This window comes from Salvelinus sp. IW2-2015, linkage group LG11, assembly GCF_002910315.2.
Source record: "Salvelinus sp. IW2-2015 linkage group LG11, ASM291031v2, whole genome shotgun sequence".
Lineage (NCBI taxonomy): Eukaryota > Metazoa > Chordata > Actinopteri > Salmoniformes > Salmonidae > Salvelinus > Salvelinus sp. IW2-2015.
In genome coordinates, this window is record NC_036851.1 from 12,495,463 (window position 1) to 12,513,952 (window position 18,490).

The 18,490-nt window shown below is 42.7% G+C and overlaps 1 protein-coding gene across 3 annotated transcripts in view; it reads right to left on the reverse strand.

Moving 5' to 3' along the window:
• Window positions 1-18,490, reverse strand: part of cntn4 (contactin 4) — a 178,035-nt gene that overhangs the window by 68,370 nt on the left and 91,175 nt on the right. For all 3 annotated transcript variants that reach the window (XM_023996149.1, XM_023996147.1, XM_023996148.2), the window contains exons 6-9: window positions 16,155-16,358; window positions 11,209-11,311; window positions 10,693-10,877; window positions 7,260-7,399 (exon numbers count right to left, since the gene is read on the reverse strand). In XM_023996149.1, the coding sequence (XP_023851917.1) occupies window positions 7,260-7,399; window positions 10,693-10,877; window positions 11,209-11,311; window positions 16,155-16,358 (632 nt within the window). The remainder of the gene's footprint in view (window positions 1-7,259; window positions 7,400-10,692; window positions 10,878-11,208; window positions 11,312-16,154; window positions 16,359-18,490) is intronic.

Genomic DNA, 18,490 nt, shown 5'->3' on the forward strand with positions numbered 1-18,490 from the left:
GGGTGTATAACAAGCGGCAACGGTGAGAGACTTGTTTCTGGAAAGGTGGATTTTTAAAAGTAGAAGCTCGAATTGTTTGGGAACAGACCTGGATAGTATGACAGAACTCTGCAGGCTATCTCTGAAGTAAATTGCAACTCCGCCCCCTTTGGCAGTTCAATCAATCAATCAAATGTATTTATAAAGCCCTTCTTACATCAGCTGATGTCACAAAGTGTGCACAGAAACCCAGCCTAAAACCCCAAACAGCAATGTAATGCAGGTGTTGAAGCACGGTGGCTATCTTGTTCTAGTTCTATCTTGTCGGAAAATGTTATAGTTATATGTAAATTTCACGATTTTTGGTGGCCTTCCTAAGCGGCCTTCCTAAGCCAGGATTCAGACACGGCTAGGACATCCGGGTTGGCGGAGTGTGCTAAAGCAGTGAATAAAACAAACTTAGGGAGGAGGCTTCTAATGTTAACATGCATGTAACCAAGGCTTTTACGGTTACAGAAGTCAACAAATGAGAGAGCCTGGGGAATGGGAGTGGAGCTAGGCACTGCAGGGCCTGGGTTAACCTCTACATAACCAGAGGAACAGAGGAGGAGTAGGATAAGGGTACGGCTAAAGGCTATAAGAACTGGTCTAGTGCGTTCGGAACAGAGAGTAAAAGGAGCAGATTTCTGGGCACGGAAGAATAGATTCAAGGCATAATGTACAGACAAGGGTATGGTAGGATGGGAATACAGTGGAGGTAAACCTAGGCATTGAGTGATGATGAGAGAGGGTTTGTCTCTAGAGGCGCAATTTAAGCCAGGTGAGGTCACTGCATGTCTGGGGGGTGGAAGAAAAGGTCTAGCTAAGGCATATTGAGCAGGGTTAGAGGCTCTACAGTGAAATAAGGGTCCAGTGAGTAGCTAGGCGAGCTGGAGACACAGCGATTCATACAGCTAGCGGGCTAGCAGAAGGGCCTTCGGGGACGTCGCGTTACGTCGGCGGACCAGTCGTGATGGATCGGTGGGGCTCCGTGTCGGCAGTAAAAGGGTCCAAGATAATTGGCAAAATCGGTATAGCCCAAGAAATTGGCTGATGGACCTCTTCAGCTAGCCGGGAGATGGCCTAGCTCGAGGCTAGCTCCAGGCTAACTGGTGCTTGCTCCGGGACAGAGACGTTAGCCAGGAGTAGCCACTCGGAGAGCAGCTAGCTAGCTGCAATGATCCGGTGTAAAGGTTCAGAGCTTGTGGTATGAATCCGGAGATGTGGAGATGTGGTAGAGGAAAAGCAGTGCGATATGCTCTAAACAGCTAGCAGGCCGTTTAGGTCACCTAACAGTACAAACTCTGAAGATAGATGGGGGGCAATCAATTCACATATGGTGTCCAGGGCACAGCTGGGGGCTGAGCTGGGGGCTGAAGAGGGTGTATAACAAGCGGCAACGGTAGCAGGCTAGCAGATGGGCCTTTAGGGAGGTCGCAACGGAGGAGCCTGCTGAAACCCCCTCGGACGGTTACGTCGGCAGACCAGTGGTGATGGATCGGCGGGGCTCCGTGTCAGCAGTAAAAGGGTCCAGGCCAGTTGGCAAACTAGGTATTGTATCCCATGAATTGGCTGATGGACCTCTTCAGCTAGCCGGGAGATGGGCGTAGCTCGACTAACTGGTGCTTGCTTCGGGACAGAGACGTTTGCCAGCTAGCTGCTATCCGTGTGGCTACTGGATAGCTAGCTGCTATCCACACGGATAGCAGCTAGCTAGCTGCGAAGATCCGGTGTAAAGGTTCAGAGCTTGTGGTATGAATCCGGAGATGTGGTAGAGAAAAAGCAGTCCGATATGCTCTGGGTTGATATCGTGCTGTGCAGACTGGCAGGAATTGACCGGGCTGAGGCTGGCTGATGTCCGAGTTAACGGTGATGACCGCAAGCAGGGGATAACTGACTACTAGCTAGTAGCTAGTCAGCTGGCTAGCTTCTGATGGGGATTCTGGTTCTACGTGTAAAAATAGCAGATCCGTACCACATTGGGTGAGGCGGATTGCAGGAGAGTATGTTCAGTCCGTAGATGGGAATTGAGATTAAAAAATAATCCAAAAATGTATATGAAAAATATACGAAGAAAAATATGTATACATGGGACGGGACGGGACAAGACAACAGACGCCATCTTGGATTCTAATCAGGTACAAAGAAGAATGTTGCTGAGTGGCCGAGTTACAGTTTTGATTTCAATCTGCTTGAAAATCTATGGCAAGACCTGAAAAATGACTTCTAGCAATGATCAACAACCAATTTGACAGAGCTTGAAGAATTCTGAAAAGAATAATGGGCAAATGTTGCACAATATAGGTGTGGAAACCTCTTAGAGACTTACTGAGAAAGACTCACAGCTGTAATCACTGCCAAAGGAGCTTCTACAAAGTATTGACTCAGGGGTGTGAATACTTATGTAAATGAGAGATACTCCTGTATTTCATTTTCAATAAATGTTTTCACTTTGTCATTATGGGGTATTGTGTGTAGATGGATGAGAAAACAACAACAATTGAATCAATTTTGAATTCAGGCTGTAACAACAAATGTGGAATAAGTCAAGCAGCACGAATATTTTCTGAAGGCACTGTAATTGAACTTATTTGAATAAAATAGAAAGGATATTTTTACCATTCCTGAGCTAGTGCTCATTTGAAGTGACTATGTTGAGAGTAAAAGTGATAACTTGAAACAGGTCCTATATGCTAGATTTAGAGCTATGTGGCAATCGATTATCGTAGTTATCGCACTTTAGTTGTGAATGATACAAACCTTAGGATGTCTTAGAAATCAAAACATGGGCTGCATGATGCAACTGTTGGCTATTGATGATTTGAGAAAGTCATAAAAAAAGCTTGCGCTCTGTTCCTTGCCTCAGGCTGCACAAGCTGTTCTCTCATCAAGTGATCATTTTTACTGTATATGTTCACCCATCAGACTATTCTCAATTTAATCTTGTCTTTACCAATATGTCAAATCTGTTTTGATTTACAATGGCCCATTGTCAAATGGGCAGGAACAGGGACAGGGGGGAAAAAAAGTCATCTGTATGCACTCGAATAGCGAATGGGGGCCGCTTTACCGCCTGTTTGTTTTTGAATCATGCCAGGTGGGCTACTCCATTTCACTCCACACATCAACCACTGTTTGAGGAGCATGCAGCCTCTCCCTGCGCGACAGGTGATATTCCATCCAAACTCTGTATGCCATGGGCTCTCCAACCCTGTTCCTGCAGCCAAACCAAGTGAAATCTGTTCGGGAACATCGATAGTACCATGTTTTCAAAACTAAACATTTCATTAAAGTGTTGACAGCCACTCTTTCTGTTCGCTCGAGAATTGAATGAAGGAGAGAGGGGAGTAGATGGAAACGCACAGTGGCGAGATATTCTGTCGCTAAAGGTAATTAATTATTACTGGGCTATTCAAAATCAAATACAAATTCTAAATAACTGTAGTGAATTTGTGAGGTGAGTTTTAAAAGGATGATACTGTTTTGATGATCAGTGTTTGATGTGATATTCTATTGTATTTGCCTTGACATCAGAGTGGTTAGAGGGACAATAGAGTGGTGAGAACCAGACCATTAGGACCTGATGGTCGTTAGCGAGTTGGGTACTACTAACGCATGTCCAGAGTGCATAAGAGGAAATTACCGTGACCAAACGGTCAAGTGGAATTTGACTGCGGTCATGACTCATGACTGCTGGTGTGGCGGTAATACGGTCACCGCAACAGCCCTATGGATGACTTGATTGATGTCACAAACAAACGTCTGTCATGGCGGTTTTTGAGATGCATTGGTGTTTAATTGTTGTCCATTTCGGCAGGTATGAGAAATACATTTGCGTTACTGACAGTATCAGAACTATTCATACCCTACTGTGTACCCATGCACTTTAACTACTGACCAAACTTGGGAAGTTAGGTTACACTTTATTTGGATAGTCCCATATAGATGATCTACAGATGGTCATACTATCACCAAATGATCTGCTGATAAGCAACTGCTTGCTAAGGTAACAGTTAAGGTTAAGTTTAGGTTTAGATTTAGAACAAGGGCAAGAGTTAAGGTTAGGGCAAGGGTTAGGGTAAAGTTAAGGGTTAGGATAAGGCTTAAGGTTAGGGGCTAGGTCAAGGGTTAGTAGATACTGTAGTTAGTTGGAATGTTGTTGACAGTTATTAAACATCTACAAACTATCTACTTGGGATTAGCCAAATAAAGTGTCACCGGAAGTAATTTTTTTTAAATTAAGCCATAAGCCATTGCAGTCAGCTCAAATGTCCAAATGAGCAGGAGAAGCAGAAAAGGTCCCCATTGATTTACTGTAATGAATCACTACAAATTGTGTATCTTCCCCGTTCCTGCTCTCCTTCCATCAGTGACCTTTAGTTATTAGATTGATGAAGCTGCACTATTTGATGGTGAAATTTCAAACAATGGAATACCTCTGCTTGAGTCATCTATTTATCGAAGTGCATTGCTAATCCACCCATTTATTATGTCCACATTAAGGAAATCCTACTCCATGGGAACTAACACCGTCAATGTGTCTAACCTTTTACCACAGATACTGTACACTCAGAGGCATCAGATACACATGGTTCCCAAATCTGTGCAGTCAAACTATCCGTGTAAAATGAACCGGCTGAATCAACGTTGTTTCCATGTCATTTCAATGAAACGACGTTGAACAAACGAGGAATAGACGTTGAATTGACATCTGTACCGAGTGGGATGGTATGAAAATACTGCTTGCAAAAAAGTGATAAAAACAACAAAGTGAAAGTATCCCTCTTTCATAGAGACAAACAGATGGGGTGGGGGGGGGGTGGGGTAACTGTTACCTACTCTTTCATAGAGACAAACAGATGGGGGATAACTGTTACCTACTCTTTCATAGAGACAAACAGATGGGGGGGGGGGTGACTGTTACCTACTCTTTCATAGAGACAAACAGATGGGGGGGGGGGGGTGACTGTTACCTACTCTTTCATAGAGACCAAAACAGTATGGGGGGGATAACTGTTACCTACTCTTTCATAGAGACAAACAGATGGGGGGAGGGGGAGCAGTTACCTACTCTAGTTCTTTCCTTAACCAACTGAGAGAACAAATCATACCATTCCAGCAGACCTCGCAAAGGTTTTTAATCAAATGTGATGCAATGACTAGACAGATTGTTAATTATGCACAGCTGAAGGCAACCCTAATCTGCCTTTATGGGGGAAGGAAAGAGAGAGAGCCTGCTGCTGCTGTTTGGAGCACTGCGTCTTGTAACAATAAAATGAGCCCGCACCTCTCATTTCTACTACATATATAACATTGAAGGATTGATCGATACCGTCTGTTTTGTTTGTGAACATTTTGTGTAATTAAGAAAATGAACATCAAGTCTGCTTATTTATTACGTCCAAGCTGTGCCTGAGTGCCTACCATCAATCTCCAGAAAATAACCTGGCCACATACTGGAGCACTGTAGCACAGGGGACATGGCACGCTCCCATTCAGGGGTATTGAATAATATTTCCACAAAGCCATACCTTTATTGCCAATAATATGAGCCGAACGAATAACTTTGCATTTGCGGTCTACACTGTACAGTGTCTAGGTAGTGTTCAGCTCTCATTACTGTGCTCGTGATGGGTAATTTGAGGGAGGCACGTGGGATATGGTACAGGAGGTCTAGGATGCATAGTAGTCAGTGTGTTTATAAGGGGCTGGCTAAAACAAATCTAGGATGTGTTTCGGATGATGTCAGTGTGGTTATAAAGGGCTAACCTCCTTTTTCTCCGTTGGTGGTACAGGATTAATGACTGCACTCTGGGAAGAGAGATTTACCAGAAGATTACGGTGGGTCTTATATTATGGTGCTCAGACAACCATACAATTGTTTGGAGTTTGGAGTTTGGTCTCTTAAAGGTGGACTCAGCGATATGACATAGATGCAGAAAGTAAACAGCAGAGTGGGTCAACTTCCGCAACAACTAAGAGCGTTGAAGCGCGAGGCTCAACTTCTCTGCTGTTTTGGTGCCCTGGCTACCACGCTGTAACAGCGTGAAGCGAACCCGTGCACATGAGCAGATACTGTGTGTGACTGTGTGAGAGCGAAGTGTTGCATCTCGCTCATCTCAAAATCTGCGGCGCTGCTCGTGGCAACGTCATTTCACTGCGTCTACCTTTAACAAACCAGCTTAGTAGACACTTTGAGGATATTGTAAATCCTGTAAGGTAAGTGGTGTTCTGGGGAATGGAACAGTTTAAAGCCATGCTCTGAGTAATAAAGGTGATATCCAGCCAAATTGTGTTTAGATTTCATTGTTTTTACTACCAAGTGCACCAGGGACTCATATACTGGGAAAGAGAGGCTGAACAAGCCAAGGAGGAAATACACTGCTTTCTCAGTACAATGTTTATTACAGTAATTGAAGTTCATAAAACTATCTGCATTGGGTATGCCAGTGAAATGAGAATCATGTCTGTTAGGCACAATGCATTTATCTGTTGTATCATCCTGAATCAGCTCCAATTCACTACACTGTGAGCTAAATGCAGAACTACAGTAGGGCCCTGGAAACTTTCAAAGTTTACCAGTAAACTACCAAAATGTTGGTAACTTTCAAGGAATATATGGCATTTTATCAGATGACATATAGTGGTCTTTTTGGGTGCTTCAGATTATCACAGGTGTCTGTAATTATCTCTGGCTGTCTGTGTGGCCTTATCACATGCAAAATATAAAAAAATCTAATAAGATAATTTTTAAATAAACATTTGAATGACAGAGCTGTAAAACATTATCCTAAATATAAACCATCAACTTAGTGAATACCATTGCTGTTTAATATGAGGGTTTCAACATGAAATATCCTTTATATTTTTTTACACACTTCTTTTTACTTTGTCAATATGTCTTTGTTGTAAATGTTTTGGCGCCGAACTGGAGGCAGTTGTGAAGTAATACAATAGTTGTAAGAGCTGCAGATTTATTCAAAACTAATTAGATTAGATGCTTTTTAATTAGGCTATTTTCTCTTGAACCATATGGTCTACCTAGTAGAAACGCATAGACAATATGGACACAGATATAACAAATGAATACTATATAAATAAAAAATAAAAAAAGTATAAATGTATAAATTACCAAAATTACCATAAATTGCCATAGATTACCTTTTAATTACCAAATTTACCAAATATGACAGTAACTTTGGTAACTTACCAGTAGCTTTGCAACCCTATGTAGAACTAACCTCCAGTGATTCCAGGTTCTCTCCATTCTTCATCCACCTATAGGAGGGCTTGGGCTTTCCAGTGGCCTTGCATTCCCACACCAGAGAATCGTCAATGGGCTTCTGCACATCCTGGGGTTTCTCTATCAGATGTGGAGGGGCTGCATGGTCAAAACAACATGGCTGTGAATTAGAACATTCTCATACAGATCCCATTTCTCGCAGGTAGCCTATACTCCTCATACTTCAAAAACAATGTAGAGTATTTTGAATGAGTTATGTATTGTTGCAAATTGACTTTGTGCTTGGACATAAGTAGAACCCAAAAATACAGTAAATGGCGTAAATGGTATATGACTATCCTAGTGTTAGGTTATGTGTGCTGCTGAGACAGTGAACAAAACAATCCAGATGTATTAGTGTATACATGGGTGGGTAGCACATTGCCATAAAATACCTCTCCCAAAAACCATTCAAGTAAATGATGGTGGAATTATACAGGAGCTTTATTGATTCCTACAGTAGTGTCCAAGTAACTCATGACTGGTTAACAAATTAGCAAGGGGGAAAATAAGGAACATAAACCTCCAGATTTACTATCCTCGTAACTCTCCATGTTGTGGATGATGTGTAGGTCAATCCGCCATCATCCTCTATCACACCAGGTCATTGTCACGACAAGAGTAATGACGCACTATACATTTCCATTACGCAGCATCTGACTAATGCCATACTCCCCGACTGACCTTTGAGGTGACTTCTCTGTAATAGTACATACAAATCCAACTCTAATTGGGTTCCTGCTTCAGCTCAGCTTTTGCTTCCAAGAAATTCGAGATGAAACAGTTAGAAATGCAATAGTAATTGCAAACGTATCCCTATACCTCCTGTGTGTATTCGATGTGGTGCATGTGTGTGTGAGAGGAGAGAGAGCCATAGGAAACAAATGAAAAAGAGAGAGCGGGTGTGTTTGCGTGGTCTGTGGGTCTGTGTGGGTACTAAGAGGTTAGCCAGTGTGTGTTTTGGACAGAAGTGCCCCTAGACGAGATAGCAGAGAGAGGTACTCTGAGACTCCATTATCACCAGTCATTTAGCATCACATCCATGCCAGTGCAATCTTAGAGAGAAGCCTAGTGGTCATGCTCCACCCTCTCCACCTCCCAGGACCCCTTTGTTGTTGTTTTTTTAGCCCTCTGTCACTCCATCCCTCAGCCACTGTGAACGTATCGACTCTCAGTCACAGACCACCAAATGAAAGCAGGCAGCCCATCCCTGGCTGCATCAGGCCCAGTGTTCACACAATCAGCCCAAACATTTCAAATCAACCAGCTAAAGCAAAGAGGGAGATTGGAGATAGGCGATAGGAGATAGGAGATAGGAGATAGGCGATAGGCGATAGGGGAATCAGAGTGAAACTGACACAGGGTTTTTATATTCATGGCATTATCTTGGGATACTGCTTACTGTAGGAAAGTATTAAATACACTGCAGAGGCAAATTGTTGATTAAAATAGAGAACCCAATGGCAGTCTATATGCATAGTTGGTTGTATTTAATTAGTTGTATTAGGCTACTTTTTAGATTACATTCAAATAGAATAATGTGCAACATTTCCCCATTTTATCCCAAAATGCTCTCTCCAATCAAGAGTAAAACAACAGACATTTATTTGAACGTAGCTTCGACTGACATGAAAGGATAATTACCATTCACCTTGTTAAAACACAAGACGTGCAGAACCCTATTAAATCATTAACATCTAACTACTAAGGACACAGTGATCAGCAGACTCTCAGAGTTAAATAATGCCTTCAGCTCTTTCCTAGGCAGAAAGCTGAGGCTTTCGCAGCTTTGTGACTGCAGGTTGTAGCGATGTACACGAGATACACTTATCGATTCCCTGATTCTCACACACTGCTGACAAATGTCTCAAAGGCTTAATTCCAAGGGACTTCAAAATAAGATTACAGATATATTTTTATCACCTGGAGAGAGAAAGAGAGAGAGAGAGTAGAGAGAGAGAGTAAGCGAGAAAGCACATCAAAAGAGGGCAGACCTGCTGCTAATTCGGACAAACCATCCCCCATAGCTCACAGCCAGAGCAACGCTGCTGCTGGGTTCCATTACAGAGAGGTGCAGGGAGCTTTTAGTGAGACACCTTGTAAATAATGGCAAATTGTTTAGCGCAGACAATGAGTAATTTGTAAAATATATCATAAATATTTACCCATACTAAAATAGATGGTCTGTACGGACGTACGACTGTTATCATCTGCTGTGCTGTTTTTTTTTAACCTCATTTTATAATGCATACAGCTATGCTGTATCTCGTTGCCGCTACCATAGCGAACATACTTTCATATCATTAGTCCAGCCAGCCATGTTAGTTTTTAGTCTTTTCCAGCATCTGTGAGTGATTCACATTGTGTGGAATATAAACAATTAAACAACACGTGTAAGAAAACCCGACGAGCTATTCTTGTAAATGGGTCCTTAGGCATGCAGCATAGAACGACTCCAGAAGGGAGAGATCAGTGGTACGGCTAGCCTACAGGTACTTACTTAATAAGGTGGACGTCTAGCATGAACAATGATATCGCATGACTACTGGAGAACAACGGAAGGTCACGACCCTTCATTTGAATGTTCATTTTACTTTTGATAGAGCCTGTGGTCTCTCTCTAGATACAAACACTGCTGCTCTGTTAAAATACTGTTAAAATACAGATTAAACATATGGTGGAGTTAATAACGACTACTACTGGCCATAATAGGGAAAGAAAAAGCATGCTGGTAGCAGGGTTGAGGGGAACTATTTAACATTTCCTCTTTACTTGAAACGTTCTGAATAGACAGTGATGTTTTGATAACTTTACCTCAATAATTACGAGGAAAGTCCACAAATAATACAGCCATATTCAGCAAACTACTACAGTACATTTGCCATTTAGCAAACAGTGTTTTCACCTTGTCAGCTCGGGGATTCAAACCAGCAACCTTTCAGTCACTGGCACAACGCTCTAACCGCTAGACTACCTGCCACCACTCCCCTTCCACTTCATCCAGATGCTGCACTGCAGATAATTCATGGGGTATATGTGGCCCTGGTCTAAGTATGCAGTATAAGAGCTTTGATCTCCAGTCAAGTTGGATATCAATCATGATGCCATCTGTTGGAGCCAAATACAAGGTCACATCCAAGGTCTCCTCATTCACATCATCGCTGCTTTAATCTGGATCAAAATATTAAAGGCATATTGGCCACCAGGGCTTTAATCATTTGGGATGCGCTGTTAAAACGATGCTCCCCCATGCAAAGTGGCGGCGCCGCAGTTGATTACCAATGGCTGTTTTAAACCCAGTAAGGTCTCCGTTTGATGCCTCTCAGTCTAAGCGAAACTGACACATGAAGCCTTCCCTGGTTCAAATATTCATGTGGTTCAGGATCACCTACCGTAGAAAGAGAGTTTTCCTTTTACAGTGTTCCTCCCCCTGGAGTTCTCTGCCACACACTCGTATGTGCCCGCGTCTTCCTGCTGGAAATAGGGGATTTCCAGGACGCCACTGGCTTTCCTCACGTCCACCTTCCTAGAAAAGGGGATTCCGTCCATTCTCCTCCAGTTTATGGAGGGGACAGGGCTGGAGGGAAGAGTATTGCAGAGAGGTAGAGAAACCTTGTAGCATGTTCATACAAACACAAATCATTGTAACATCGCCACCGTACTTAACCTATATGGAATCAGTGGATTAGACAGAAGAAAGTCAAGTAGGGCATACATCACTCAGCTAGTGAACCAGGAGTCTCACATGGCCCCAACTGACCAGAATTCTCAGATTTGCAGCCCGGCCTCAATCAGAGGAGGGTTGGAGGCATGCAGTGAAACATGAAAACTCACATGCTGCTTGTTAATAACCTTCTGCTTTTCATGTATTTGTGTGCCTGTTTAATCAAAGCCCAAAGCGTACTTACTTTCCTAATGCAAAACACTCCACTTTCACTGTTGATCCTTTGGCTACATGGACAATCTCTGGAAACTGAACTTCGATCTTTGGCTCGTATTCACCCATTATACCTGAGGAGAGAAATTCACAACCAATTACAGGAAGGCTAAAAAAAAAACTAAAACAACATGGAAACTGCTGATATGTCGTTTCCTACATATGTCCTATAAGCGATTACTATCATACGTCTGAGAAGTGGTTATTTTGGAACACCACTAACAGGTTTTCTCATTGCTGCTGGTATTCTTTATCTACAATCCTTTATCACATTTCCAAAGGTTTCTCAGCCCAAATGAGCTCTTGATATTGCGAGGCAAGTGTTATCTGGATGGTTCCCTGACTGACCGTGAAAGCTCATTCTCATCCATATCTCCATTTTATAATACTGGCAGGTAGCCAAGGGCCTATCAGCCATGGTAAATGAGACCGCTGGACGAGGCTCTAATGGTCTCATACCCAGGGATTCAGCTGGGCTGGGTCCTGCTGGGTCCGAGACCCGCCACCTATGATCCAAATGAGAGCCAGGCGGAGCTGAGACCCGGTACCTTTGGTTATGCTAATGTTTTATTCTATAATGAAACATGTGTTGTCCATATTTAATTTTCCACAGCCAACAACACAAGTAAGCAACAGCAGAATCAGACGACCCAATAGTAGAATAGTTTACCTATTCAATTGTTCAGCCTGTCGCTTTCTATTCAAGAAAATGATATTCCTTACATTCCTGGGGTCCTGAGTGGCGCAGCGGTCTAAGGCACTGCATCTCAGTGGTAGAGGCGTCACTGCAGACCCTGGTTCAATTCCAGGCTTTATCACAACCAGCTGTGATTGGGAGTCCCATAATTGGCCCACTGTGGTTAGGGGTAGGCTGTCATTGTAAATAAGAATTTGTTCTTAACTGACTTGCCTAGTAAAATATAGAAACGTGACATGTCTAATTTAATACAGACTAGCTCAAACATTGATAATCATTGAAAATTGCAACCTATTTTGAAAGTGGGGATGCAGCTGTTCCATTTGCGCCATCACTCGGGTGCCTATGAGCATCATCCTTTTATCTGAAACATTGAATTTAGCCATCCTGCTATTAGCCCATAGAAATGCATTGAAAAGCAGATTCATGCATGGAAAACAGATAGTCCAAAAAATAAATCGAAAGGAAGCATGTCTCGTAGAGAGAAACTGAGAACACCATCGTGTTTAACCATCATACCATGACCTTTAGGAGGGGACACAGGCTAATGTGACCTGTGTGACTCTGGAGGGTTCATTATTGGCATCTCATTGTCACACCAGCAGGTCGGGTGCATTGATAAAAACAACAAGTTAGAAATGAAATAAAAACAATGATACCTTCTCATGCGGCATCCTACAAAATAGCATGCACTAGAAGTAGTGATTCCAGACTATCAGAGATCCACTGTCGTGCAAACATAACCGTCAAATGCTGCTGCTGCTTCTGCAGAGTGTTGTATCTAAACAATTCCCACCTGACTGCTTAGATACATTCAGTGTAACGTACTGTAATTCTGCTATACTACCCGTGGCAATATTTAATGATACGTAGACTGACTACACATACAGTAAATGTTTCCCTTGATTCAACCAAATGTAGTTGTCTTAAAGACCATATTCAACAGGGAGGCTTCGTTTACTCATGTTCATATCTAAGAGGGATGAATTAGTAGTTGGTAGTGGTTTTCATGCTAGCATAAGGTACTATAGTTTGCTGTACTTGCGCCTGACATATTTGCTAGATATGGTTCACAATCAGTAGATGAAATGTCAGGAGTATTAAAAACGACAATACTCTACCATGAATAGATCATACATATCAGAATGTTATCCCTGCATGGTGTTAAACATCAGTTAGAGAAATAATTATTCCTGGGACAAGAAAGCCAACAATTAGATCACTCTCAGACAAATGACCTTTCCATTGGAGAGCCTTTGATAAGGCCAGCCTGAAGCACCAAAACCATTGGCTAGTGGGATATCTTAAAGTTGCAAAGAAACAGCTAATTAACCTTTGGAATTAATTTGTATTCCTTAAAGGCACAGTGCAGTCAAAAAAAACGTGATTTACCTGTGTTGTATACACTCAGTGGACAGTTTATTCGGTACACCACCCCGTTCACAAAAATGGTTAGTTCATATAGACAGTGAGTCATGTGGCCATGGCTTGCTATATAAAGCAGGCTGACCGGGATTCAGGCATTCAGTTACTGTTAAATTGAACGTTAGAACGGGCAAAACGAGTGACCTAAGCGACTTTTGGCGTGGTATGATAGTCGGTGCCAGGCGTGGCGGTTCCAGTTTCTCAGAAATAGCCGGCTTCCTGGGCTTTTCACGTACAACAGTGTTTAGGGTTTACAGAGAATGGTGTGACAAACAATAACATCCAGTCAGCGGTAGTCCTTTGAGCAAAAACGGCTCATTGATGAGGTCGAAGGAGAATGTCTGGAACCGTGCAAGCTAACAGGCGGGCCACAAACAGGCAAATAACGAAGCAGTACAACTGTGGTTTGCAGAACGGCATCTCATCGGTCCTTGTCCTGGATGGGTTATTGCAGCAGAAGACCACACCAGGTTCCACTCCTATCAGCTAAAAACAGTAAGAAGCGGCTCCAGTGGGCACGCGAACACCAACTGGACAAAGGAGTGGAAAAACATAGCCTGGTCCGACGAATCCCAGTTCCTGTTGCATCATACTGCGGCAGAATCAGGATTTGGCGTAAGCAGCATGAGTCCATGGCCCCATCCCGCCTGGTGTCAATAGTACAGGCTGGTGGTGGTGGTGTAATGTTGTGTGGAATGTTTTTCTGGCACACGTTAAGTCTCCTGATATTAATTGAGCAACATTTCCATGCCCCAAAGAATTTAGGCTGTTCTGGAGGCAAAGCGAGATCTGACTCGGGACTAGATGGGTGTACCTAATAAACTGGCCTCTGGGTGTCTATATTTCCACACTATGACATTGGAATAATACTGTGAAATTGTGACAATTATGATAATGCCTTTTTAGTGTAAGAGCCGTTTGAAAAGAGCACCTGAAGTTTCAGCTTGTTTTGGTGGGATGGAGTTTTGGGCTTCCATGGTGACATCACTATGTGGTAAATTAGTTAATAGACTAATAAGAAAGAGAATCTCAAACTCTGCCAATAACAGCTAATTGACAGTTTTCCTCTCCCCACTCAGACCACTCCTAGACAGACCTAGCAAAATGTTTGCTTGAGAAATTGTTCTTTGCTACTTTCCTTTTACCAATTTAATTGAAAACAATCACAGAAAATGTACTTAATTATTCAGAAATGATTTGATATTGAGATAAAAACACCTGCATTGGACCTTTAAAATCACTGTCCTACTTTTAGTTTGTTATTTTTTTCTTCTTCTTCAATGGCCTTGAGCAGATCTTTCACTCCAACTGTTTAGGCCTCAGTTAGAAACCTATGAACAAACACCAGTTAATCAATTAAATTACGATTTGTTTGTCTCAGCTCAGCAATCAACACCATAGTGCCCACAAAGCTCATCACTAAGCTAAAGACCCTGGGACTAAATACCTCCCTCTGCAACTGGATCATGGACTTCCTGATGGGCCGCCCTCACGTGGTAAGGGTAGACAACAACACATCTGCCACGCTGATCCTCAAAACGGGGGCCCCTCAGGGGTATGTGTTTAGTCCCCTCCTGTACTCCCTGTTCACCCACGACTGCGTGGCCAAGCACGACTCCAACACTATCCTTAAGTTTGCTGACAACACAACAGTGGTAGGACTGATCACCTACAACGATGTGACAGCTTATAGGGATGAGGTCAGTGACCTGGCAGTGTGGCGCCGGGACAACAACCTCTCGCTCAACGTGAGCAAGACAAGGAGATGATCGTGGACTATAGGAAAAGGAGGGCCGAACATGCCCCCATTAACATCGACAGGGCTGTAGTGGAGCGGATCGAGAGTTTCAAGTTCCTTGGTGTCCACATCACCAACAAACTAGAATGGTCCAAACACACCAAGACAGTAGTGAAGAGGGCACGACAACACCTTTTCCCTCTCAGGAGACTGAAAAGATTTTGCATGGATCCCCAGATCCTCAAAAAGTTATACAGCTGCACCATCGAGAGCATCCTGATCGGTTGCATCACCGCCTGGTATGGCAACTGCTCAGCGTCCGAACTTAAGGTGCTACAGAGGGTAGTGCGTACGGCCCAGTACATCACTGGGGCCAAGCTTCCTGCCATCCAGGACCTATATACTAGGCGGTGTCAGAGGAAGTCCCCAAAAATTGTCAAAGACTTCAGTCACCCAAGTCATAGACTGTTCTCTCTACTACTGCATGGCAAGCAGTACAGGAGCACCAAGTCTAGGTCCAAAAGGCTCCTTAACAGCTTCTACCCCCAAGCCATAAGACTGCTGAACAATTAATCAAATGCCCACTCGGACTATTTACATTGACACCCCCCCCCCCCTTTGATTTTACACTGCTACTACTCTCTGTTTATTATCTATGAATAGTCACTTTACCACTACCTACATGTACAAATTACCTCCACTAAACTGTAGCCCTGCACATTTTCTCGGGTACCGGTACCCCCTGTATATAGCCCCTATATTGTTATTTTATTGTGTTACTTTTTAGTTCATTTTTTACTTTAGTTCCTTTAGTAAATATTTTCTGAACTCTGTTTCTTGAACTGCATTGTTGGTTAAGGGCTTGTGAGTAAGAATTTCAAGGTAAGGTACACCTGTTGTATTAGGCGCATGTGACAAATAACATTTGAATTGAATTGATATTCAAATGTGATGGTATTGAGCACATTAAATCGCACAAGGGCCAGAAAAGGAACACGTGAAATAGAACTATACTGTTTGATAGGGTTGTAGTAGTTGCTGTAGAACTGGATCTCACCATCACTGCGCAGCACCAGAGGAGTGGGCGGGCCTTGGACCCTGGTCTTGGTGACAGTGTTGGTCACCACACAGGTGTAGTTGCCCACATCAGAGGGCTCCACTTTAGCGATGTATAGATTCCCAGTCTCCTGGGAGATAAAGCGACGCGTGTCCTGCTTCACAAACGAGGGGTACTCGTTAAAAATCCAGGAGAACGTCAGATCTGTGGAAAAAGGATTAAAAAAACCCAGTGTGAGATCAAATTAAAACTAAAACTACACAGGGGTTAGAGGGTCAAGCTGACTCTCCTTCTTATTAAAATAATATCACGTGAGAATACAGAAAATACCAGATTTGTCCAGGTTTGTCAGACTGAAGTTGATTTGATGGTGTAGCAGGTGGGTGGTGGTGTGGTTCAATCACCAGAGAGCTACACACTAGGGTGAAAATTAATGATGTTCCAAGTGTGAGGAGTTACGAGATACTGTAATTATCTGGACACATTTCAAAATGAATGTTGTTTGTGTGGCAAGGTTTCTTCGGTAAACAAACATTTAATTTTGACAAAAATCTGAGGACACTTTGTAGTTAATACAAGGCTTCAAGATGAGCTGAGAATGTTTAATTTCACAGAGAAAACCAACTCACCTGGCCTTATCAAAGGCTCTGACAATCGCCATGCAATTTGTAAATAACTATATTAAGACTGACTGACCTGACAGCCTAGTTAGTTGGGTTTTGTTTTTATAGCACACAGTTGGACAGTAACGTGACCAAAAATACAAGGTACATTTTACGTTAAGTAAGCTTTAAAATAACTCATTACCACAATGGTAAAAATAACAGTACAACATACAGTATACAGGACATTTGTAGGATCACAGAGCAAGCCAGGATCTCAGATCTTCTATGATTCTCAGGATAACGAGCTTCCTGTTGGCTGGTAACTGTCAAGTGGGTAATCTCTCTAGTCGTCTTTGTGCCATGCTTCTTTCAAAAAGAACAAAACACACGTTCTGAAGACTGACCTTTGAGAAAGACATTTTATTTTGCTATTTGTCTGCAGAGTCAATTACTTTCTGTGCTCAGAGACTTGGGCTCCTCAGGCCAAAAGGATTCACAGAGGAGTACAAAACTTTATTTTTTTATTTGTACGTGACTGAGACAACTGAAATACTCCACATTCTTAGTTCTGTATATTTTGTAATGCTTTGTGTTAATCCAAGCTCACTGCTTTGTGTTAATCCAAGCTCACTGCTTTGTGTTAATCCAAGCTCACTGCTTTGTGTTAATCCAAGATCATGCTTTGTGTTAATCCAAGATCACTGCTTTGTGTTAATCCATGCTCACTACTTTGTGTTAATCCAAGCTCACTGCTCACAATCCAAGCTCACTGTTCCCAGCAGGATTTTGAATGTTGTTTAATCATCATCATCATCATCATGTGATTTAAAAGGTATGTCAAATTAGCTGTGATCCTGCAGTACCCTACAGCGAAACCATACTTCTAGGTTTCAACCTACTACAAGGAACATGAGAACCAGAGCCAGTGTAAGACATCATGATTTGTAACAGTTTGATCTCAGCTGGTGTGCTTATCAATGCACTGCTCTCAATGCTAGTTTTCTGTTGCTGAGTTCTCCTTTGAAGAAATTATTATTTATGAATGATCTGACATTCTCATCAATGAGTGTTCCAGGCCTTCTAATTGACAGGCACGCATGTACCTTTTCCCTGCTGAGCCAAATCAAACCCATTCACTTGTTAGCTGGCTGGTAATTAAACAAAACGGTCTTGGAGGATACCTCCCTTACCCTTTCTAACTGTCTGGTCATTTATCAAAGCAGGATTCGATCCATGATGCAGCTCACTCACAGTTAGGAGCAGGTATAGGCTACAGCATGAATCAGAGCAGGCCAATCAGCCTCTTCAAAAGTGTGTTTAGTTCTGAGTGTATAGACCATTGGTCTAACGTTGGTCCAACATTTCTGTAGAAAAGCCAACGATAAAGGCCTGCGCTCCTTTTAGTTTTTTATTCGTGTTGCGCTGTTAGTGGTAGGTGCACTCGATTCAGAAGCCCTACGCACCGGGTAAGCAAAGTGCTCCCATTTTGAACCATTTCATTTGTCTGAAGAGACTGGGAGATCCATAGCTAAATCGAGGGCCCCTACTGCGCAGGCCAATTGGATAGCTCAAATCACCGTACTTACAGAGGTTCCAAGAATAGACAGAAAAGAGCTGCTGTTTTTATGAGTGAGTTCATGTTACCGTTTTTATTCAGCACTGTCAACGCTGTTTTTATTCAGCAGTGTCCACACTGTTTTTATTCAGCAGTGTCCACACTGTTTTTATTCA